Source organism: Macrotis lagotis, chromosome X (assembly GCF_037893015.1).
Source record: "Macrotis lagotis isolate mMagLag1 chromosome X, bilby.v1.9.chrom.fasta, whole genome shotgun sequence".
Classification (NCBI taxonomy): domain Eukaryota; kingdom Metazoa; phylum Chordata; class Mammalia; order Peramelemorphia; family Peramelidae; genus Macrotis; species Macrotis lagotis.
In genome coordinates, this window is record NC_133666.1 from 672,646,810 (window position 1) to 672,671,884 (window position 25,075).

General features: G+C 41.9%; 1 protein-coding gene across 1 annotated transcript in view; it reads left to right on the top strand.

Moving 5' to 3' along the window:
* Nucleotides 1–25,075, top strand: part of MAPKAPK5 (MAPK activated protein kinase 5) — a 70,236-nt gene that overhangs the window by 28,026 nt on the left and 17,135 nt on the right. Inside the window, exons 8-14 of the mRNA XM_074205753.1 lie at nucleotides 505–585; nucleotides 5,687–5,874; nucleotides 13,829–13,949; nucleotides 15,861–15,991; nucleotides 16,309–16,424; nucleotides 17,611–17,715; nucleotides 20,526–23,542. Coding sequence (XP_074061854.1) covers nucleotides 505–585; nucleotides 5,687–5,874; nucleotides 13,829–13,949; nucleotides 15,861–15,991; nucleotides 16,309–16,424; nucleotides 17,611–17,715; nucleotides 20,526–20,620 — 837 coding nt within the window. The 3' untranslated portion in view covers nucleotides 20,621–23,542. The remainder of the gene's footprint in view (nucleotides 1–504; nucleotides 586–5,686; nucleotides 5,875–13,828; nucleotides 13,950–15,860; nucleotides 15,992–16,308; nucleotides 16,425–17,610; nucleotides 17,716–20,525; nucleotides 23,543–25,075) is intronic.

Below are 25,075 nucleotides of genomic sequence, written 5' to 3' on the forward strand. Positions count from 1 at the left end.
AAAAAAGGCAGGAAAAAAAATTGAATGGAATTAGGGAATCTGCTACTTTTTACCTGTTTGACCTCATGAAAAGGACTCTAGCTTTCAAATATCCTCCTTTATAAAATGAAGAGATTGGTCTCTAGGGTCCTGCCCAGTTTTAAATCTGAAGAATGGTTCCTTTGTGATGCATCTGCAAGGAAATGCATTGAGAACACCTTTCTCACTTTGCAGCAACTGGAGAAGAGCTTAGAATGGTTCATATGAATTTCTCAGTAGAATAAACACTGACAATAATTTGCTTAGTGAAATATGATTAAAATTTATTCCCAGCACAGTAAGATAAGATTTTAAGAGAATCCCAACCTTGCAGGGAAGGAAAAAGGACTTGAGATATTTGTATGACTAGAAAGCTGACCAAAGCCAAGTTAATGTTTCTGCTTGGACCTCCCAGAAGTCCTAAGGTCAAGTCTAATGATTTTTGTGGTTAATGGTGATATTTCTACTTTTGACTTGGTCCAACAGGTATTGGAGGCACAAAGAAGGCATCAAAAAGAGAAATCTGGGATTATACCTACCTCGCCCACACCCTACACTTATAATAAGGTAAGCTTTTGGGATATGCATTTCCTCATCATCTCCTTATGGGAGGGGGTATCTGCCAGAAAGGGCCTGAGGAGGGTTTTGTCATTTTTATCTGTTATCTCAGGGTGATAGAGAACAGTGGAATTTCTGTAGGAGGCCCACTTAGTTATGGTTTGCTTCAGGGCTATTGGTGCTCTTCTGTGGGAGTGGGGTTCCTCCCTAGGTTTTATTTTTATCAATTTTCTTATGTGCTTATCTGATCCTGTTTTAGAGCCAAGGTTCTCTGGCATTTGTGAGGACTTCTCTTTTTGAAAGGTCCCTCAGAACTACTTGCATTGTAAATTGTCACTCCTCTTTTTTATTAGTTCAAAATGAACAGGAAGCAATGACACATTACTGAAGGGCTATTTGATGTTTTCTGAAAGATAACAGAGAGATTGGTGCCAGAAAGAAGTGTAACTGTTTCCAAGTTATAGACACTCAGTGTCATCTTTGGTTTGTCTATGCCAATCAAATCATGGATCTTTGAGGTTTCTGAGATGATTACATCCGAGAATCTCTTCTGTTCAGAGGATCATCACAAGACCGTAGCTCTGGAGCTGGATGAGACCGTGGAGGCATCAAGTCCAAGTCCTCATTGTACAGATGAGGAAACTGAGGCTCAGGGAGCATCAGTTAACTGCCCAGCATCTCATAGGGAGTAAATGACTCAAGTGGGATTGGCACCTGGGTCTCTTCTGACTCCCTAGCCCAGTGGTCTGCCATGCAGACCAGACTTGGGCAAGAACTGCACCAAAACAGTCTAGGTACAGGGCAGTGAGCAGAGGCATGAAGGGGCTGAGGTTAGTGGAGCCTTGAGGATTCCTGGGACCTTCAGGATGGAAATGGGCAGTGGGGAGATAGTGCAGGAGTATGGGAATGGCCATGGCATAGGGCTTGTGAAGCTCCAAGGTGAAGTCCTGGTTTTACCAGGAGCCATGGCCTTGATCAAGTCATTGTCTCCCAAAGTCTTGTGTTTGAATGAGATGGTTTTGAAGGAGCCTGATGATTCTGGGTTCCTGTGTCTGCCATCCCCAGCCCATGTGTCAGGTGTCAGGCCCTGGGGTCACTCAGAACATCCAGTCACTGCAGTTCGGTCAAACTCGGGATTTTTTGTGCAACAAAGGCCAACTAGCTACCCCATCAGTCATTGAACTGAGCATGATATAGTAACTAATGTGTGCTGGCATCCAGGAGACAAAGGCAAGGGTAGAACGGCCTCCACCCTCAGGGAGCTTATCCTCTATCAGGAATGACAACTTGTGGAAATGTGGGTAGATAAAGGATAAATTCATGAGTGAAATATCCCGGTTAACTGAACTTTTAACGGATTCAACCAACTGTTAACTTCCATATAGCTACAACCCAAGGTGTCTCCTGTCTTTTGGGCTCTGTGCTGTAGCAGTCTGACTGCCTCCTGGCCAAAGGGTTCCAGTAGACCCCCCCCCCCCACGCCAGGATCTGAACCATTGGGGAGATACTTAACAAAGTTAGTGAGAATAGAGCACAACACTGATGATATTGTTTTGTGGTTTTCTAGGTCACTATGGAGGTAGGTCCCTTCATCATTAATTTGACTCCCCTGCTGCAAAGGACTTAAATATTGTTGTCTGTTTTGGGACTCCCTTGGAAATCCATGCTGTGTATAATTTCTCCACTCCTCTGAACTGTCTATCTGGATGGCTTATTGAGTGTTTACTGGGGGGAGTACAGAGCATTGATAAGACAGAGGAGCTTGGTTTACCCTTAGGGAGTGTTCAGTATAGGGGAGAAGGAGAGGCAAGTATTGGTCTCTAGACTCTCGTATGTGCATCACCATGATAGATGGTCTTGCTTTCTCCAGCGTATGTACCAGTCATTTGAGCCTGTTTCTTTCAGAGGTTTGTAATTCTGAATAAAGTGTTAAATTGATGCAGCACTCTGCAGAGACTCAAGAGTTCTTTTATCGCAATCTTAATCCTTGGTCTTCTGGGATCCAGTTAGTGGAGCTCAATAGAAATTTTCATTTGGTATGTGTTCTACACATGTACATATGTATATATCTAGCTTGGCTTGTTAATAATCGTCAAAATATTACATATAATATATAAAAACCAAAATCGAATAGCATATTAAAATTCATACTTACACATTTATCTTAATATGGAGATAAATGTATATCTATCTATATTATATATCTAACTATAAAAATAAGATAAATGTTATTGCTATTTTGAGGATTTTTTACTTCATTAAAATTTCTCCTAATAATCCTTTCTTCTTCCCAGATGATCACCCATGTACAAAATATAATTTTTTAAAGAAAAGAGAAAGGAAAAAGTCATAAAAGTGACAGAGGTTGACCTTACTGATATCATCTCAATTGAATTTACAGTAAAAGTGACATTAGAGAACAGTGAAATTTGGCCAGGTGGAAGCTATTAGCAGGGTGGAAGATCCCAGCTATTCCTTCTCTAGAGGGAGACAGATCCCCTTGGGTAGTCCGGGTTAGTGTTTCCAGGGCTGAGGAGTTCTCATGTGGCAGATCTACTTAATAGAAAAGTTAATCCTAAAGGATCTTGGCTTTCTTAAGAAATGAGCCTCCATTTGCCTTCCCTGCCTTCTCAGCAGGCATGTAGCCTAGTGAGAGTGAAAAGAACCAGGTCCTCCCCTCCGCTGTCGAACTTCTGAATCCGTGCCTGAACTCTATTGCACAAAAACACCTCCAAAGAACTCCTTGAGGCCAGGGTCCCTGTTGTGGCAGCCTCCCTGGCCTGCTTTGCCTGGAGAGATGAGCTCTGCACTGCAGTTCTGGGATGAATAGGCCAGGAGGAGCCCAGGCCCCGAGGATAGATGGTCAGTGTTCACCCAAGGAGAATTACACTCAGAACAAGACTGATTGGTTCTAGTCATCTGTTCAGTAAACATTTAAAATTGCACAAGGCCAGAGCTAAGTCTTCCCTCCAGAACCTTGAGTTGAAGCCTCTCCTCTGGCTCTGACTTGAGACCAGGGTTCTTGCCCCAACAGGGAGCTACTTCTTTTTCAAGAGCATGATAATGTGTGAGGAATGCAGAAGCTAATTAAGAGGAGCTGGGTTCCAATCCTGGCTCTGCCCCTTACCATGGGTGCCTTCCTTTGTCTCTCTAGGTCTCAGTTAACTCAACCTGTAAAATGAAGTGGCTGAACTGGGTGACTAAATTTAGAATTGTTATTATGCTTTATTTATTAAATGTTTGCTGTTTTTGGAACAAAGTACTAGAGAAGCTGCGCAATTAGAGACCATGTAATATATATACACTAAATTAGAGAAAAGATGTGAACACAGATAACTATAATACAAACTTGTATTTGGGACCTGGACACGAGAGAGGGAAGATGGGAAGAGGGTACGAGGATTTCTAGAGCCGCCTCTTGGCCAGGCACTACACTAAGGGGCTTACAAATAGAATCTCATTGGATCCTCACAGCAGGCCTGAGAGTGAGGTACTACTATATTTCCCATTTTACACATGAGGAAACAGAGGCAGACAGGTGAAGTGACTTACCTAAGATCACACTGCTAGAAAGTATCCGAGGCTGGATTTGGTCTTTGGTCTACCTGACCCCAGGCCCAGAAGGTCATTTGCAGCTAGGGGATCAGGGTAAGCTGTATAGAAGAGGTGATTTTGGAATTGGACTTTTAAACAAAGAATTCTGAGGTAAAAATTAGAAAGGAGGCGATGCTGGGTGCAGGAACAGTGTCAGGAAAGAAAGGGTGGCAGGGGACATACAGGGACGGTATTTGAGGAGCATAGAGTAGCCAGTCAAGAAGTAGTGAAGGGGGACGGCTAGGTGGTGCAGTGGATAGAGCATCAACCCTGCAGTCAGGAGTACCCGGGTTCAGATCTGATCTCAGACACAATAATGACCTAGCTGTGTGACCTTGGGCAAGCCACTTAACCCCACTTCCTTTCAAAAAAAGAAAAGAAGTACAGCATTTGCTGCTTGGGGCCTTTTGATTCCTTTTAACCCATTGGGAAAACCTGGCTCTACCTCATGCCCTCCTGAGAGAATGTGTAAATATACTCTTTGCAGATCTTCCAGGATTGCAGTTGTGAGCTGTTTTCATTTTGCTATTCTAAGAGAAGGGCTTGTTGAGGGTGTAGGGTTGCAGGGGCAGAGGGGTGACCCTCTCTGAGGCCTGGGGAGATTCCTTCTTCAGTTCCTGGAGGCAAGTGTAAGGGAGGATGCCTAGAAATGTGCAGGGGGGAATTGAGGCAACGAGACAGAAAAAAGTCACCTGGGAGGTGTGACTGGCTTTAGAGGAGGTCTCCTAGATCAGAGCCCAAGACTTCACAGCGCTCTATTTCCCATGATGGATGGACCCAAGACTAATTGGGTTTCTGTTGGAGCATTTTCATCTGTGTGCTGAGGCCCAGGGAGGATATTTTCTCAGTATCAAAGATTTAAGGCTGGAAGAATCCTTTAAGGGGCCTCTATTCCAACCCCTTTATTTTATAGCTGAAGAACCCGAGGCAAAGAGACATTAAAAAACTTGATGTGGTCACATGGCTAGCAAGTGGCCGAGTCAAGATTCGGACCACATCCTCTGAGTCCTCCCCTCACCATTTCAGACACCCTGGTTTCAGTAGAGCTGCCTGGGGTGGGGTGGGGAGGGCTCATCCTTGAGGCCTCTAAGATGTCCCAGGAACTTCCTTGGCCTTCCTTCCAGAAGTTACTTGTATCAACTGAGTGTCCAAGTCAAATAGCTCTTTTCCCCCCCAACAGAACACCCACCTGTGACCTGGCTCAGATTTGTATCGCACCTTCCAACCCAGGGTTGGCAAAAGGGAAAACATGTGACAGCATTTACATCTCCCCCTTGGAACAGCTTGTAATAACTTCTTGTGAATCAAATGTATTTTGTGTCTGGATATTGCTTTGGCTGCATCAAAATAAGTCCTTTGAACAGAAAGGTTTACTCTCTTAGGAGCTGGGAACATTTTTCTCTAGCAGTGATCCCTCACAGACTAGATAACCCGTCTCCTAGAGAACCCAGGAGGTTGTTTCTTGGCTCTTCCCCATCCCCGTGGTGCCCCAAAATGACCTTCTCCTTGCTTTCAGAGCTGTGACTTGTGGTCCTTGGGGGTGATCATTTATGTGATGCTGTGCGGCTATCCACCTTTTTACTCCAAACACCACAGTCGGACCATTCCAAAGGACATGCGGAGAAAGATCATGACAGGAAGCTTTGAGTTTCCTGAGGAAGAATGGAGCCAAATTTCAGAGATGGCCAAAGACATTGTGAGAAAGTGAGTCCACAGAGGCTTTGTTCTGTTACCTTTCAGTTGTTCATTTGGACAGACGCAGGGCCTGGGCAGGGTTGGGGAGGGTCATGGTGCTGGAACAGTGTGGGGAGGGAGTGCTGATCCACCGAGGGACCAGAGTCCCAACAGCTCCGCACATGCTGGGGTTTCCTTTGTTGCTCTTGTTGCTGGGCCGAAGGTCACAACCCCAGAGTCATCAAGTTAGAGAGGGTGAGGACAGGTGCCCTTTCCCTTCTTTAACATTGTTTAGAGCTCTGTGGTGACTGGGGGCCGTCCCGGCCCAGTGGGCTCTGCAGCCTCAGCTTGCTCGAGTTTGCTGCTCCAGAGCTCCCAGGTGGACCCTAGGAATCTTATAGTGAGCCAAAACACAGCCTCCTTGAACTCCCCCTGGCTGCAAGCCCTGACCCTGGCCAGGCAGAGCAAGGCCAACCTCTCCTTGGCAGGACAGAGGAGCTAATGTTTATGCAAAGCTTCAAGGTGTCTGTTCCTGGTGCCAAGAAGACTTGAGTTCAAATCCAGCCTTGGACATTTAGTAGCTGGGTGACCTGGCTGCCTCACTCCCCCCCCCCCCCCCATCACATGGGGACAATAACAGCTTCTAGTTCACAAGATGATAGTGAGGATAACAACTATGAGGACTTGGAATGCAACGTAGTAGGTATTAATCAATACTTAGATGCCTCCTCACCCTTTCTTCTGCCCTGGGCAAAACTCTTTACATATATAGGGTATTGAGTAGCTTAAATTTTTAGCTTTTTTTTACCTTAGAAATGCACTAAAATATCATGGATTATCTCACGTGAGCTTTATGACAACCTTGTGAATTAGGATCTCTTATTGTCCTCATTTTATAGGTGAGGAAACTAAGGCAAAAAGGGATTAAGTGATAGGCTCAGGTACATTTAGTATCTGTGACTGGATTTGAATACAGTTCTTTCTGACTTCCAAGTCCAACATTCTATGAACCATTCTCAACTCCCCTTCAAATACTTGAGAACACTTACTCTTCCCCTTCCAAGTCCTCTTTTCTTCTCTAAGCTAAAGAGATCTTAACTTTCTAGGAGGAAATTTAAGCAGTGATGTCTCATATACAGTGGTCCTGTCCTCTGGGCTGCTGGAGATGTCAGGAATATCCTGAGGCCAGGTTTAGTGCCTGCAAGGAGGTGTGGAGGGAGACAGGAAGTCCTGGCTTCTCTTCTCTTGGGAGATTCAGCCAGATTTATGATGATTCTAATTTGAACTCAGGCTCTGAGCTGGGCAAGAGGCTTGGATTGGGTGATTTTCTGAGGCATGTATGTCTGAGGACTTGCTTTCCCCCATTCCAAGAGAAATAGTTTACAAGTGTCCCCCTGAGGCTTTGCAGGATAGATTGTTACTTCTTCCGTAAGACCACTACTGATTTATTGTTAGAAGATTTAGCATGAATTAGAATTTGTAAATGCATTTTAGAGGAAAGAATCAAGCTCCTTAAGGATTTTGACTGATTTTGAGTTTATTTTAACAAAAAATTTTATTTTGTTTTTGTTAACTTGACAAATACCACTAAATGGAGCATATCCGTACACAAAGAATTGAAACAGAGAATTGTACAGGAAACTTGATTCTCTTTTATTTTTGTTTTGTATTATATCTTTTTTCCTAAAAGTTGTTGTCTCATCAAAAATGAAGTTTACAAAGATCTACTGCCCCAAAGAAAAAGATTAAAAGTAAAAATTAAGTCATTAATGCAGATGGAAGCAATGTTGGAATTACTAAAGAACTTAAAACAAGGAAAAGGACCCATTTTCAAACTGATGAGGCATCCTGAAGAATCAATTCAGCAGAGATTCATCTCCTTAGAATCTTCTAAGAGGCAATAGTTTTTGTTGTTTTGTCTTTTACACTTGAATTCAAAGGTCAGCTGATCCCATCTGCCTCTCCTTAGGTCCTTAGGGAAGGAGCCTGAAGTCACCACCAGGAAATTCCTACAATTAGAATCAGAATTTTCTGTGCAGCCTAGCTTAGAGAAAACTAGGAGTCTCTTGGAGAGTGATAGCCTTTGTTTCTACTGAAGAACTTTTTCTTCTAAAGAGTGTTTTACTGACACTCTTTAGGTGTCCTGTATCGTGAGCTTTTGGGAGGAGATGGTCATGAAAAGGTCATGAGTTTGAAGAGAGCTTTCATGTCGATGTGATCACAGAGCCATTTGAAAATTGATTGGACAGTGTTAATGTTCATCTTTACCTCTCATATCACTATTTCCTTCTCATTGACCCCAAACCCCACATTTGTGTAACTCATGAGTGTAGCTAAGTAAAACCAATTCACATATTGGCCATATCTGAAAATGAATGTGTTTACTTTATCTTTTTTTAGGGAGGTGGGGAGATTAATTCATTGTCATCCTCCAAAATTGTGGCTGGCCTTTGCAGTGGTCAGTATTGTGAAGGCTTTCAGAGTTGATTTTTTTTTTTTTTGGTTTTTGCTAGGCAGTGGGGTTAAGTGACTTGCCCAGGGTCATACAGCTAGGTAATTATTAAGTGTCTGAGGCTGGATTTGAACTCAGGTCCTCCTGAATCCAGGGGTAATGCTCTATCCACCAGAGATGGTTTTGATTTACAGTGTTATAGTCATTGTATACATTGTTCTCCTGATTCAGTTCCCTTCATTCATAATCTCTAACTTGGATTATTAAGATAAAGTTGAAGCAGGGACAGATCAGAAAGGATGAACTGAAAAGTAAGTGATATGATGCAGGAAGAATGGAATCTACAGAACTAATGCCCATGAGGGCCAAGCTTGGATAGGAATGCTGTAGGCAGCAGAAGAGGACTTGGAAAAACCAAAGCTGGATTACCAGGAGCCTGTTAGCACCTCCTTCTGAGCACCTCACAGGAACTAGGCTTCTGAGATGGATGCCCTTACTGCTGTGATGCAGCAGCAGATAGATTGACAGAACTTGAATCAGAAATACTTGAGTTCAGATACTTCCTTTGAGACTTAGCAGCTCTGTGACCAGTAGCGGTAACCTCAGACTCTAGGATTTACTAACTTACATCCTGTAGAAGGTCAACTCTCTGAAGACTTGCTTTTGTCTTTACACACGAACGCACACCATAATTAATCTTTTTTTTTTTTTTTTTTTTTTTGGCTTATCCAGGTCTTCAGTTTTATCAGTCTCTTCAGTTTGGAAATTCCTTCTACATAAGTATAGCAACAACTCATTTGCATCTTATATCAATCTTTGAGACACTTAGAAAATCCCTAGTATGTGGTCATACAGGCTAACATGTGTCAGAGGGAGAGATTAAATCAGGTCTTCTGAGTTAGTCTAATCCTCTGCCTATTACACCAGAACATGTATGGAACAGATGCCTCCTAAATGTTTATTGAACTGAATCTCTCCATGGGTTGTGTGGGATCTCTCCAATGATGCAAGCCCTGGTCCCTAGCCTATGATGATATGTTGGGGAAAACAGATCCAAGATTGGCCAAGACCATTGCTGATCGTAGATGATGATAACAGTATGGCAGTGCTTCATGCTTGTTTCATTTCTGTTTTCTCTGGCAAGGATGATATTCTTTGGATTGAAAAAAATCATCCAATTCATAAAAAATAAGAATATTATAAGAAAACACTTAGTAGACTTGATTGACATTTAAGTCACCTGGCCCAGATGAACTCTGAAGATGCCTGAAAGATTTTGTTTTTGTTTTTTAGTTTTTGCAAAGCAATGGAGTTAAGTGACTTGCCCAAGGTCACACAGCTAGGTAATTATTAAATGTCTGAGACCGAATTTGAACTCAGGTCCTCCTGACTCCAGGGCTGGTACACTATCCATTGCTCCCCTCTGTCTCTCTGTGTCTCTCTATCTTTGTCTCTCCCTCTCCTCCTTGCTGCCTTTCCAGGAATGTCTTGTGATCTGCCTTGTTGTTGTCTACTGGGGAGGCAGATGGGGTAGACAAGCCCTGGAAATTCATCTGGATCTGCTTCATCATCACTTAATCAATAAACATTTAATAAATGCCAGTTAGGATCTGGCCTTCTTTTCAGAGATGAGAATGTAAGGACAAAAGAAAAATATTCTCTGCTCTCAAAGAACTTTATCCTCTGGAAAACTGGAAAATAGTATGGCAAAAACTAGGCATAGACCCACATCTCACACCCTGTATCAAAATAAGGTCAAAATAGGTTTAAACATAAAGGACGATATCATAGATAAATTAATAGACCAAGAAATACTCTTATGTATGGACAGGGGAAAAATTTATGACCAAACAAGAAATGGGATACATTATAAATTGCAAAATGAATGATTTTGACTGTATTAATTTAAAAGATTTTTGCACTAATAAAATCAATGCTGCCAAGATTAGAAGGAAAAGCAGAAAGCTGGGAAACAATCTTCATAACTAGGAGTTCTGAGAAAGGTCTCATTTCTAAAATATATAGAGAACTGCATCAGATATATATGGTTGCAAGTCATTCCCAAATTGAAAAAATATCAAAAGATATAACCATATAAAAAAATGCTCTAAATTATTATTGATTAGAGAACTGCAAATTAAAACAACTCTGAGGTATCACCTCATACCTAACAGATTGTTTAAGATGAGAAAAAGGGGAAGTGATCAATTTTGGAGAAGTTATGGGAGGATTGGGACATTGATACACTGTTGGTAGAATTGTGAATGGATCCAACCATTCTGGAGAACAAGATGGAACTCTGGCCAAAGAACAATAAAAATTTTCACTCCCTTTGACCCAGCAATTCCAATTCTAGGTCTATATCCTATATCCAGAAGAAATATAAAAAATGGGGAAAGTCCTACATGTTCCAAAATATTCATAGCAACTCTTTTTGTAGTGGCAAAGAATTGGAAATTGAGGGGATGCCATCAATTGGGGAATGGCTAAGCAAGTTATGGTATATATTGTTCTATAAGAAACCATAAATGGTTGAACTCTGGAGAAGTATGGAAGGAATTACAGGATCTGATGCTGATTGAAGGGAGTAGAGCCAAGAGAACAATGTACACATTAACAACAACATTGTGAGATGATCAACCCTAATGGAAGGAGCTCTTCTTAGCAGTTTAGAGAACTAGGACATGCTATTAGACTGGCTGTGGACAATGCTATCCTCATCTAGAGGAAGAAAAACAAAACAGAAAAAAAATCTAAGGAACACTACATTCGCTTTTTTAAAAAAAATCCTTTTTTTTCTTTCTCTTAATCCTATTCCTCATACCAAAAATGTCTAGCCAGTAAATATACTTAACACAAATGTGTCAATACGATTTTAATCTGACTCTGTTCACAGCTGAGGGGAGAATGGAAGGAAATTTTGTAACTTAGATATAAACATAGGCATATGTTATGATAGGCATATATTTGGAAAAGTAAAGAATCAATTAAAAAAAGTTATTAAAAAGAAGAACTTCTCCTCTGTCAGGAAAGACAGCAGGTACATAAGTTTATAAGATCCAGAGAAACATAAAGTAATGTGTATGGGAAGGGGGATCAAGAAAAGCTTCCCTGTAGAAGACAGTGTATGAGTGGACTCCTAAAGTAAGTGAGGGATTTTATGAGGTAGGGTCAAGGAAGGAGAGCACTGTAGGTTTTTTCCCTTGGGGGGGAGGGGGTTGTTAATGCAAAACCACAGAGATGGATCAAGAATATTGCAGAATGGAACAGTAAGACCAATTTGCCTGGACCACCAAGTACATGAAGAGGAATAATGTATAATGAGGCTGGAAAGGTAGGGTGGGAATCAGATTGTAAAGATTTTTAAAAGCCAGGCAGAAGAATAGTTTATGTTTTGTATGAATATGCTACAGAATTCACCTGTAGTGACCATTTCGGTTCTTGTTGCCAGAGAACTCCTCTTCTTAAGTCTACTACGTGTCACTTCCATCTTCTCCTTCCCATAGCATCATATATTATAACAATTGCATCCACTTACTTTGGCTTCTGTGCAATGTTTCTTGCCAAGTTTCTTCTTCAAACTACCTATTTGAATGCCATTAACCAATTGGCAAGGAAGGTTTAATGGAAAGGACTCTGTATTTCAGAACCGAAAACCAGGTTTCTATCCTCAGTCTATCACTGATTACCTGGGGTGAACTTGGCAAATCACTTCATCTCTCTGGGCTTTAGTTTCTCTGTCTCTAAAATGAGGTAATTGGACTTGATGACACTTAGGGTCTCAATTCTAAATTGATGATAGTAGGATTCTAATGGAAATCTTTACTTTGTAGGTAGTGTTTTGGTAGTTTCTCTTCAATCTCTAGCTTTTTAGAAGTGTCATAAATTATCCCTGTAATATATAATTAATATAATAATAAAGATCCATTCCAGATAATTTTTTTTAGAAACATTAACAGAGTAGTCCAATGAGTCCCAAACCTTGACAGATCAGCTGGGTAGAAGACCTGGAATGAAATCCTGCCTCTACCCCTTAGCAGTCATTTGATTGGGACAACACTCTAATTAATAATTATTGAGGGTCATCACTTAAATTAGTTGGAGTTCTCACATTGGCAGTTCCTTTTGCAGAAGATATCACAGAACCTTCATATTCACATAGTCACTTGACAGGATTATTGTGAGAATAGCATCTCGCTAAATCTTAAAGTGCTATTTTAATGTAAGTGGTTATGGCTGGATGAATGATCTTGATCATGTTACTTCCCTGGCCTCATTTTCCTTATATGTAAAACAAGGAGGTTAGACTACATACTCTCAAAAATTCACTCTTGCTCTAAATATATTCTCTTTGTTGGTACTTCTTGTTTTTCATAGCTTTTTCTTTGTTTTTTTAAGTTTTTTTTTTTTTTTGCAAGGCAACGGGGTTAAGTGGCTTGCCCAAGGCCACACAGCTAGGTAATTATTAAGTGTCTGAGGCGGATTTGAACTCAGGTACTCCTGACTCCAGGGCCGGTGCTCTATCCACTGCACCACCTAGCCACCCCTTTTCTTAGCTTTTTAAAAATAAACTTGACTAATGAACCAATATGAACATTTCCATATAAATAGAACAGAAGAGAACATGGAAGCGGCAACTAGGTGGCACAGTGGTTGGAGCACTAGCCCTGGAGTTTGGAGGACTTAAGTTCAAATGTGGCTCAGACACTTAATGATTACCTAGCTGTGTGACCTTAGGCAAGTCACTTAACCCCACTGCCTTGCAAAAAAAAAAAAAGAGAACACGGACCATATGAAAATCTGTCTCATGTATAGATTGGTTTCATAAAAAAAGTATAAAATAAATGTAATATAGTAAAAAAAAAAACCATCAGCTGGGTAACTGAGACTTGGGTGGTGAACCAAAAAATTTATTGGTCAATTCCCCAAGTCTGATCTAACTGTTGATAGGTTATGTAGCACCACTGAGTGTGGATGCCTGTGGATGCCCAGCCTTCAGTCTGGTCTTCTTTACAGCTCTGTTTCTCTGTAACCTCCTTTGTAACCTCCATTGCCGAAAATAGTCATCCCTTGTGTAAAATAATTAGCATTCAGAAATTTAGACCTTGAATCTCAGGTTCCCTCTCAAGAGCTACAGGAAGTTCAGTGGGTGTCTAAATATATCTGAACTGAATCCTTTTCTCTGTGGTGCATCCTTTCTGCTTCTGTCAAATCATCCATCTGTAACCTGAAGCTAAGCAAGTCTGATCCCAATGATAGGTTAGCAATTAAGTCCCAGTGTGAATTGATCGGGGGTTCTAGAAGGGCCTGCAGCATGAACACTGGAATTCCCCTGGCATAGAGGGGGAGAAACTTGTTGATTTCTCAGCCACAGGGTTTTTTATATACCTTAAGCTTCATCAAGATTGATTGGCAAATTGGGGGAGGTGAAGAGACACTGGGAAGTATGAACACCAGGTCTAGACCATGTGTTTCTATTAGGATTCTCTCCAGCAGCTACACACATCAGACGTATTTGTCATCTTCCCACAGGTTGCTGAAGGTCAAGCCAGAGGAGCGGCTTACCATTGAGGGGGTGTTGGATCACCCCTGGCTAAACTCGAATGAAGCTCTGGACAATGTGCTGCCATCTGCCCAGCTAATGATGGACAAGGTTTTTGCTGCCATCTCTTGTTTCTGGGAAAGGCTGTTCTAGGAGGAAAGTAGGGACAGAGTATTATGTTACAGTCATCAGCTGTCCTTTTAAGAGACTTCTATAGTACCTAGAAAGGTAGTATCAAAAAGGGACTATTTATGTAACAGGAAGTATTTGCTTTCATAAAAGGCTAGACCAGGACTTGGGAGACATGTTCCAAGGAACTGCCAAGAAAGCCACCTGAAGTTGGAGTGGTTGAAATAGAGACTTCTGTTCTCAGTTGCCTTTTTAAAATGTCCTCCCCTGTATTTAACATTCTGGATTATAGAGAAGACTCAGTCCCTGACCTCAAGCTGTTTTAAAGCCTGAACCATTGGAAAATAATGTCATACATTAGATAATTGAATCATTGTGTAGAACTGAAAAGGCTTTCAGAGTACAGAGAAGAGGCTAATTAACATGAGTAATCAGAGAAGGGTTATTAGAAGAATTAGGACTTGGGCCTTGGATGAGCCAAAGACCTTCCGAAGGGCTAGTGGAGCAACAGGAACAAAAGCCTAGTATCTGGACTCTAGGAAACTGAGTGTGACTCCAGTCATGGGCTAAAGGTAGATAATATTGGATGGGGAGGGAACCAGATTCCAGATTGTGAAAGGTCTTGAAAGCCATGTAGAAGAGCTTGGACTTAAAGCCATAAGCACCATTACAAGTTTCTGATGGCCTTAGAGAGAGTGAAATTTTAGGAAGGTTAGTTGCAGTTGGTCTGTGACTTTAATTGGAAGGAGAAATGTCACCTCGAGAAGACATCCAGGAACCCGTGGCAGTCATCTAGGTGGGAAGTGGTCAGAGCTTTGAATGAGTATGTTGGCATTTGAAAGAAAGAGGAAGGAATGTATGGAAAAATGGAATATGAAGGAGATTTGGAAGCAGAACTCTATCAGAAGAATTTTGTCCCTGGTTAGATGTAGAGGACAAAGGAAAGGGGAGATGCAGAGAAGATTAGTGTTTTTGAACCTAGACAGTGGTAGTGTGATTGGCAGAATGTAGAAAGTGGGAGGGATAAGATAGTTGGGGAGGAAAGTTGGGGAATTGGGTTTGAGTTTGGTTTTGGACATATTGAGATGATGATAGGACATCTGGCTAGAAGCATTCTTTAGGCAAGAGGTCAGGACTGATGGTGTTGAGTTGGTGGTCATCACTGTAGGATGTGCTACTGAAGCCTTGAGAAGGGACAAGCTGTGCAGACGATTGAACATAGAGACACGTGAGCCAGAGGGTCAAAGGCAAGGTCACATTTAGGGGGCAGAACCTGGATTGGGGGGCTTTCTTTACTGAATGGGAGTTGTAGCTCATCATTAACAGGTCTGATGGCTGGACTTGGGGGTCCAAGATCTGAGGATAAATCTTATCACTATATGAACTAGGAAAGTAGTTTATGAATGCTTTGTGACATTGAGCAAGTCTCTTAGTGTCTCTGAGACCATCCTGTTATCCATGTATTGGCCAGGGGAATGGGAATGTTGGCGCTCCTATCTCATAGGATTCTGGGGAGGATCACATGAGATAGTGTCTGTAAGAATGCTTTGGTAACTCTGCTGGGCAAGAGAGTATGTAAGTGAATATTATCACTACCACTGCTCTTTAGTGTTACTGTGGTGGTTGTTGGTACTAGTGCTGCTGCTCCTTTATCTTTTAAAACCTAATACTTCATGAATCGCTCTAACCCAGAGGTCCCTGGTAATCCACTAGCCACGATGGAGCCCTTACTTGGTTCGGTAGAACCATTCTGGGATCCTTGGTGAAGCTGGATTTTAATGGTTTTGAATTTCCCCTGACACGCCCACAGGCCTTTTTCAGTCAGTCAGCAAGCATTTATTAATTGCCTACTGTGTGCCCAATGCTCAACTAACTCTGCTGCTTTCTATTCAGGCAGTAGTTGCTGGAATCCAACAGGCTCATGCAGAGCAGCTGGCCAACATGAGAATCCAGGACCTCAAAGTCAGCCTCAAACCCCTGCACTCTGTAAATAATCCCATTCTCAGAAAGAGGAAATTGCTTGGGTAAATTGGTTTTGCTTCAGATTTGCTTTATTCCCCTTACAAACAAAAAGCAAATGGGTCCCCAAACCCAGCTGTGCAAGGAATTTTCATTTTCTTTCCTTCCTTCCTTGCACATGCCCCCCGGGAGGATCCGACTCCATCTGCTCAAGGCATTATCCGAGCTTGAGAGATGTTATTATGATGCTGTTTGAGCAGTTTTCTATTCAAAATCTTTTTCCTTGGGTGTTTGAGGGGCTAACATATTTTCAGAGATTTGGATTGGGAAATCTGGCATTTTTTTGTTTTTTTAAATTGCTTTTCCTCCAATGTTTCAAAAGCACGAAGCCGAAGGATGGTGTCTATATTCATGACCCTGAGAATGGAGCGGAGGACTCCAATGTGGCACTGGAGAAGCTACGAGATGTCATTGCTCAGTGTATTCTGCCCCAGGCTGGTAAAGGTCACACTCTTTAAGAATGCTTTCTTTGTTCGTCTGTCCTTCCCTCCACCAGAGAGAGACAGAAACAGACCGAGAGAGAGAGAGAGAGAGAGAGAGAGAGAGAGAGAGAGAGAGAGAGAGAAAGTTCATTCCTTTTTTAGCAACCTCTCTAATTTTGTATTTTAAAGACTGCAGGGTCCTCTAAGCAAAGTCATATATGGAGCCTCAGAGATGCATTGTCAACTCTCTGTCTTTGGCTTTCCTTGCCCTTTGTACTTCTCCAGTGGGGGGGGGGGGGAGCAGGGGGAAACTTAGAAGACTTGTATCTCTGAGTAGATAGATGAAGTTGAGAGATTTATTTAAAGCCCCAAAGCAAGATTGACATCTAGGTGAATCAGTCTAGATGAGATCAGAGTGTGTAGATTGCTGAGCCTTTTTCCAGCTCTTTGGTTTAGGGAATCTGTGGTCAAGACTTTGATCAGCATCTTGGAAGTAAGAAGAGTGTCACATTCAGTAATCAGAAGATGGACCATTGCTTCATGATGCAGTCAAAGTGTGCCAAGATGGCAGCCCTGGGCGTCTGTGGATAATAATCCTAGACAGTATAGTCTCCTTTGCTTCTTGTTAGACACTGATGGGTCTTTGCCACAGTCAGACAGGCCCTCACTGTTCTCACCTGTCTTTACTCACTAGTCAAATTTTAGGAAAATTTCCATGATTTCCCTGAAACAAGCTCTTTCAAGTCAGTTCTTTAGGGATCCAACTGTTTTTGAGATAGGAAATGAAGTCATGGTAATCAAATAGCCCCTTGAACTTCGTCCTTTTTGGCTTGGGGTTTTCAATCTGGTAGGGGTTAGTTTTGCCTCCCTGCTCACAGTATGATCAAGCCTAATGACTAGATTCATGCTTTTGTTCCCCAGCAGTAAGGGTTTAGGGCTGTCCTCTGAGGGGGAATAAATGGGTCTGTCTGGGTCCAAGTATGGAAGGATAGTCAGATTGGTGAGGATTTATATATTTGATCTTTGATAATGAACTGATCAAAACTCCTGTCTCCTGGTCCTCTCCTTCCCTCCTGCTTCCTTTCTCCTTCCCCTCCCCCAGTCCCTCCAAGCCTCAACTAAGGAAAGGGACTTCTCTGATGCTCCTTCTACCCTGTGCTGCTTCTGAGAAAACACAACTTCCTGTTCATCCCTTTCAATAGGAGAGAATGAAGATGAGAAGCTGAATGAGGTGATGCAGGAGGCGTGGAAGTACAACCGGGAATGCAAACTCCTCCGGGACACCCTGCAGAGCTTCAGCTGGAATGGTACAGTGGGCCAGGAGCACTCTCGAACCCTCCCTCCCCCCCCCTTCTTTCCCCCTCTCTTCCTCTCTCCTTCCCTCCTTCCCTCCCCTCCATCTCTCTCTGTCTCTGACTCTATCTCTCACCACCCCACCCCCCCACCCCCCCGTCAGCCTGCAGCCAACCCAAGATGACCTCCAAAGGTGGGCATGTTGTCTGGAGAAAGTAGCAGAAGCCTGGGCTGAGGGAACCAGGGTAGGGCTTTAGGCAGCTACCCACTGGCAGTGGCTGCTACTGCTATCATTGAGTCTGACTAAGCAATTCTTAGAATTCCTTGGTCATCCTAGAGGAGAGCAGCCCCAAATCATTACACCAAGAAGGTGGAATTCATTCAAGTTGGAAAGGTCCAATAGCCTTCAAGATGTGGAATGAACTGTAGGAGAAATTGTCTGAGGCAGCCCTCAGGCCTACTGACAGCAAATGAGAGTGATAATTACAACAAGCCTGCATTTGTAGAGCAAGTTACAAGTTTTCAAGTTCTTTACAAATACTGTCTCATTTGATGCTGTTTGTTAGCCCATTTTACAGAGGAGAAAACGGAGGCAGAGGTGAATCAACTTGCCAAAGGTCTTACCAGCTAGAAGTGTCATCTCTAGGCCCAGCTCTCTTCACTGGGCCACCTTGCTACTTACTATAGAGGGGAGGAAGATTGGGGCTAAGCTCTGTGGAACCTGCCTCCTCTTATGTGAACCTCCAGTTACATCTAAAGAGGGAGTGAGGGAATGAGGAACTCATTAAGTCTGGATAAAGTCGAGGAGGGGTCTTGGTTTGAGGTTTATTTTTCATGGATTATTCAAACAAAGGCAAGAATGCTTTTAGTGGTGGTGGACCTGATGAACAGACTTAAGTTCTGTAGATATCAGACCCAGGCCAACTGTTCCAGGGTATTAAGAGAATTATTGATATGATTGCTGAGCCAACCTCAGCGATCTTTGAAAAACTGGAGGACTAAAGAAGGGCAGGCTTTTTCTTGATATTTATTTATTCATTCATTCATTCATTCATTCATTTTTACAGAAAAGGGAAGAATAAAATGTACAGGTTGTAGACCAGGATGCTTAATTTTGATTTCTGACCAAATTCTTTAGTCTGTTTTCCCACAAATAGTCATTGATCTTCTAGAAAAGGAGGTAGGTGGTGACCACAGAGAGCAGGTCACATTCTACCAACCTTGTTTCCTTTTTTGAGTTGGATTAGTTCCTGGCTCTGTTGCTTGGAGGAATGCCAGAGCTTTTGTGTCTTGATCTTTTAGCAGAACACTTGAAAGACTCTTCATGGTTTTTCTTGTGGATAAGGTAGATCAAGATGGGTTTTGTGGAGCTTGTGCTCAGGTGCATTTGAAATTTGGCCCGAAAAGAATCCTTAATGGTGTAAAGTTGCCTTGGAAGGAGGTCTTCCCTGGGTCTTTGAACTTTTTATCAGTGGTCCTAGAGAAGGGACACTTGGCATGCTCCTCACAGCGTGCAGATGTCACAAACCTAGGAAGAGTGATTAATATGCTGGGTGAGTGTAAGAATTTAAGAAGATTTGGACAAATTACAACACTGAGTCACTTGTTGAGAAGATGAATCTTAATAGGGACAAATATAAGTCTTAAATTTTTGTTTTTAAAATCATCTTCACAAATACACAAGAAGGGAGAAGTGTGGCTGGTTAGCAATTCCTTTTTCAAAGATTTGAGTGTCTTAGTGGATAGGAAAGCTAGACCCTGGAGACAGGAAGACTGGAGTCAACTCTGCTCTCTTAACTTAGCAGCAGTGTAACTCTGGACCAGTCGCTCTGCCTCTGTGGATCACAAGAGTTTCCTTTCCCAAGGGAGGACAAATAGTTGGCAATTGAAGGTGCTTGTTCACTTCCCCCTTATGTTGAAGCTGCCCTAAAAACCAACATAATCTTAGGCTACCTGAGAAGAGGAAGCATCCAGAATGAGACTTGGCAATCCTGTTAGAGTCTGCCCTGGGCAGATGATTTCAGGGATTGTGTGTTCTGGGCTTGGTGCCATCTTGTAGAAAGAGCATCATTAAGCTGTGATCTCAAGATCACACCATATTAAGATCAATTCAAAGAGTTTGAGATTTTTAGTTTAGAAAGTGAAGATTGAGGGGCCCAAGGAGAGGAGGTGAGTTGTTTTCAAATATTTGAAGAGTTGAATACAGATTAGATTTGTCCTGCTGGTATCAAAAGAACAGGATTTGGAGAAATGAGATAAAAATTGTTAAAAATCAAAACCAGCTGTAGGGCCAGTGCCAGTTCCTAAGAGGTCTTCATTTAGTCTTGGATGATCATTTTTAGGGATGATTTGAAGTCAGATATGGGTTGGACTGGATGGTTTCCAGTTCTGTGAGCCTTTAGTACTAGAATTCTGGGAGAAAAGGGCCAATTTCTCTATTGCTTTTTTGTGGCTTCAGATTTGTAGCCTCACATACTTTTGTTAGAGATGAGTTCCATTGAGGGACTTTTGTGTGTGTGATAAGTAAACTGTGATTTTTATTTTTTGATAGAAGGCTCAGGGTACCACTCTGCCCCCTTTCCCCAACTCTGGGTGGTTGACCTGACCAGTCATTGATGGTTAAAGGTCAGGTGAAAGTCTGCCCTGATGATCATGCTTGGACACATAGGGGATACCTCCCTGAGTCTGTCATGGGTGGAGTTGGATTACCTGGCAAGCCAGCCTAGGCCCTGGAACCCCACAGGGCAAACCTGCTAACACTGACACTGACTATTCTCTCTCTCTCTCTCTCTCTCTCTCCTTTTTTTTTTTTTTTGGTTTTCAGGCCGTGGATTCACAGATAAAGTGGATCGACTAAAACTGGCAGAAATCGTGAAACAAGTGATTGAAGAACAGACTGCCTCTCACGAGTCCCAATGAGCCACAGCCTCAGAGCATTAGTTTGTTTTTGTTTTATTTTTTACATTTTGAAAATTTATTCCTTAACTGTACAAAGTAATTTTTATGTAAATTAATAAATCATAATTTCATTAAATTTCCATACTGCTGAAAGATGCTGTATAGGTGTAGATACAAGAATCATTGGTACTGTAATATTTTTTTAAGACAAGCTCAGTTCTTAGAACTAGATGATCACTCCTGTATTATTCATTTGTATGTCTCAGACAGGACAGGTGATGTCACCAAAATCCTTTGACCTTACTAGTGAGAGCAGCTAAGCAGCTCCACAGGCCTTTCTGCTCAGTAAAAATCTGGGAAAAGGAAATGTGGAGTGTAACCCACTGGGGCCCTGTGAACTCTCCTGAACCATTAGGACTGGGCTAGCTGGAGCACCAAGGTGACCTTGGCAACTCTGTTGGCTTTGGCTCCAGATGGCCATCTGGGAGAACCAGCAAGTGACTCCTAGGTCTGCCTGGCCTCTGAGGTTGGCATTACTGCTCCCCTTGGTTAGAGGGATTCTTTGGTGCAGAACTTGTCTTATTTCCTTTCCTGTTTTTCTTCTGGTCTTTCTAGGATGGAATAGCAAGGTCCCCTAAGGTTTTCTTTTTGTTTAATGGTTGGAAATGAAAAGAATTTGAATAGTTTAGAAGAGGCAGATTCTAGTCCATTTCTTTTTTTTCTTTTTGTAGGTCCCTCAAACATTAGCCTTTTTATTTTCAGACCAGAATTAAAGTTTAGCTCTCCATGTTCTGTTTTTTCTGTTTTTGTTTTTTTTTTCTTCTTTCCTTGTTCCTCTGTTGATTCTAAACCTTAGTTGAGGCTTGGAAGGCTGTGCATTGTATATATCTGTTGACTCTGAGACTAGAGACTTCTGCATTATTTGGGTTTCTCCTCATAGCCTTTTTGACCATGTCTCTCCCTCCTGCTCCCTTAATGATCACTCAGCTGTGATAGCTACTCATTAGATTGACTGTAATTCAGGCATGGCCTCAAAATGTGGAACAGATATGTTGTAGTATTTTCTTATAATAAATGCAGACCTTTAGAGAGAGTTTGGTACCTCTGTAGTAAGCAGACTAGATGATGTAAACTGAGATCACATTCAGGAAGGGAAACAGTAGATCTGTTCACTTTCCTAGCATGCCAAATCAATCAGCTAGCAGTGATTAAATCACTGGATTAGACCCTGGGGATGCAGGGGCAAAAGGTTTCCATTCTGTCAGGGCAAAGCAATTTCTTAGCCAGCAGGCCTTGATGAAGCCCCTGCTGCTATGGATCAGCCCCTTCTAGTGCCTCCGGGGAGCACCTTAGAGTCCTGGGTTTCTTGTTGAAAACTTTAGATCCATTGGGCTGCTGTTCCAATGACTGTACCTTTTCAAAGCTGTTTTCTGAATGGATTTTCATATTGGTTAGATCTACATGGGGCCAACTCTGGCAATTTCTAGAATGCATGTGGCCATTAGAGAGGCTCTTCCCCCTCACCCCCGGTGTCCCCTCATTGTATTGCTGTCTGACTCACCCAGCATGGCTAAACTTCAGTCCCCTTTGGCCGTGCTTTCTGTCATCAAAAGAGCCATTACATGATCATGGTTACAAATATTTGTGGTCTCTATTGGCAAAGAGCAGCAGAGTCCAAGCCTGAAGGGAGTTAAGGTACAAGGTCTAATAGATAACGTGTCGCTTTATTAATCCAAAAATCTAGTTTGGAGATAATCCAGGCCATCTAGATCACAGGTAGTTGCAAGACCCCAACCTCTGTCAGGAAAACTTCCAACCAGATTGTTTTTGGCAGCCAAGCATGTAGAGTCTTCCATATTATTTCCTGGTGTTAGAAGGAATGTCCAAGGAGGAAGTGGGAGGGTGAGACATCTAGGTTAGAACTAAGGGAGGCTGAAGACTGTGTTGAAAGCACATGCTTGTGTCTGAGAAACACTGTTATCAGCCTGATATCACTATTGCTCTGCTTTTCTTCCTGTGGTTGCTTCTGGAACATCCTCTCCATTTGGTGGAGTTTTAAATACCATCGCCTTGAACTTTCCTCTTTTTTTTGTTAAAAGGGCTGGAAATGGTGAACTGTGACCATGGGGTAAGGTGGAAATCTGAGTCAGTGATCAATAGGTTCCTTTTATTTCACCTTAGGCCACCTTGGACATCAGACCATAGAATCCAGGGGAAATATCTTGATGCCCACAGGAGAACTAAACTGGGGAGTCTGATCTACTGTTACTTGGTCATGGCTGTCTTTCTGGGCTGTAAAAGAGCATAGTGATTGGAATGGATGTTGGGCTTGCTCCCCTCAGAGTCAAGGATCCCTACTCAAGGAATGTTGCCCTGGCCTCATGGTCCCCACGGCTCATGTTTACTTTGAAGTAGCAATCTCTCCTGCTTCATTGATGAAGCAAAAAGCAGTTGCAATCCAAACCTGAACAAAATTGTGATGTCTTTCTTTTTTGTGTAAATATTAGGGCACATCCTACTCTTGAAAGGATTTGACATGTTATTGGTAATCTATAGGCCTTGTGAATTGGAGAGTTGATAAGAAGACCGCTCCTGCCTAGAGTGGTGAATCACGTGAAGTCATCAGGTATAGACTGTCTTGACTTGTCTATTGTCTCTGACCCTCTCCCCATTGATTTATTTATGAAAGCCATTGTTTGTTAGTGAAATGCCTTTGGATCACTCATAGTTAAGTGTCTGTTAAGTGGCAGAGTCAGTCCTACCTGTATCCTTGTGTGTCTTTATAAACTAATGTATATGGTCAGGGAGAGGGTCGTCAGAAGTTGGGGTTTGAAGTGTGTGGATATGAGGAATTACTTTTTCTTTCTTTCTTTCTTTTTTTTTAGAGAGTTCTTGTTGAGTGTATTATCCATTTGAGAAAGGACCAATTTGAAGGATTAGTAGGTAAGAGTAGGGTAACATAAGGTTGAAGGTCAAATGATTGATATCAGTCATGTTATGTCTAAAACAACTGTGTTTTAGAACAGAGATGGGATATAATTTAATTTCTGATTATGCTTTAATCTTTTTAAGTGAAAAAATTCAATAACTTAATTATCAAGAGTGGTAATGGATGTGTAGTAAGTTCTAAACTCATAATTATGTCAGCTATTACTGTGGAGCATGGGGTAGTGGCTTGAGGCCTGACCTTGGAGTCAGGAGAATGTTCAGTCTCTGACCCACACGGGTCCTCATGGCTACTGTCATTCACTCTGAGTCTAAAACTAGAAGGTACAGATGAGTTTGTAATCTGCCTCAAGTGGAGGGAGAAGGGCACACTCCTTGTGCCAGTGGAATCAAGGTCCAAATGCTCCCTCTTCCACAGATGATTTCTCTTAAGCATTCCACTTTCTGATTTCAACATAAATCACTCAAATGTTATTCCAATGGTTTTTGTGAAGTCCTAGAGGAATCTCCTCCCAGATTCTTCAAATTGAAATGTTCACATTGGACAATTTTAAAGAAATGTTCTTTTATATGAAATGCAAAGACAAAGACATGTTTAGAAATCATTTGGTCCTTAGGGGTATTCTTCAGAACTAGTGACCAAGCTATCTGACAATGTTTTATCTTCTTGTCAGATGACAAAGAGAACCTTTGTCATCCTATTCAAGGAGGGAAATATTATAAATGAATAAAGAAACCATCAACCCAGGTAGTTTGGTCTATAATAATGATGATGTGTGATAGCATAAAATACCTACCCTTCATTTCTGTGTCAGGTCAAGAATGTTTCTCCTTTTTCAGTGTTACTGTATGTTTATTTTTATTTTGGAATCAGTATTATATTGTAAATATTCTACATTGTTGTATATAAAATGATTTTGCTAAAGCTAAGAGATGCCGAGTCTTATTTTTAGAATCAAAGAGAAGACACCAAAAGAATTTGACTATTCAAACTAAAATCTTTGGAATACTGGATGGATATTCATTGGTTGGGCTAGTCCCTTTCTTTCTCTGGGTCTAAGACCTTTCAATTCCAGCTCTGAATTTCTGATCCTCTGTTTCAGCCATGTGCCTTACAACTCATTCATTCCTGCTTTAGCAAATGATAGCAGTTAAATGACAAAAAAAGGGGGAAAGAAAGTCACTGATGCCATCTGTGTTACATATTTTATACTTTCCTATGTGAATATGGGGTAGAGTAGAAAACATTTTAAATTGTATTTATTTGCAATTGTGAAATGTGTGCACCAGAAATTATTTTTTTAAAAGTGAGAGGGGAGTGGAAGATGAACTCATGTACCATTCTGCTCCTGAGAAATTTTCCCACAAGAGGAAAAACTCCTCTGAATATGAAAGTTGGGTTGGTGAAGGTCTATGTGTGTGTGTGTGCAGTCTAGATGTGTGGAGGGGTGGTGGTTTCCAAAGATAAATGCCCAATATTAGTGATCAACTCTGAAAGATCTAGAGAGCAGAGTGACTATTGTACCTAGT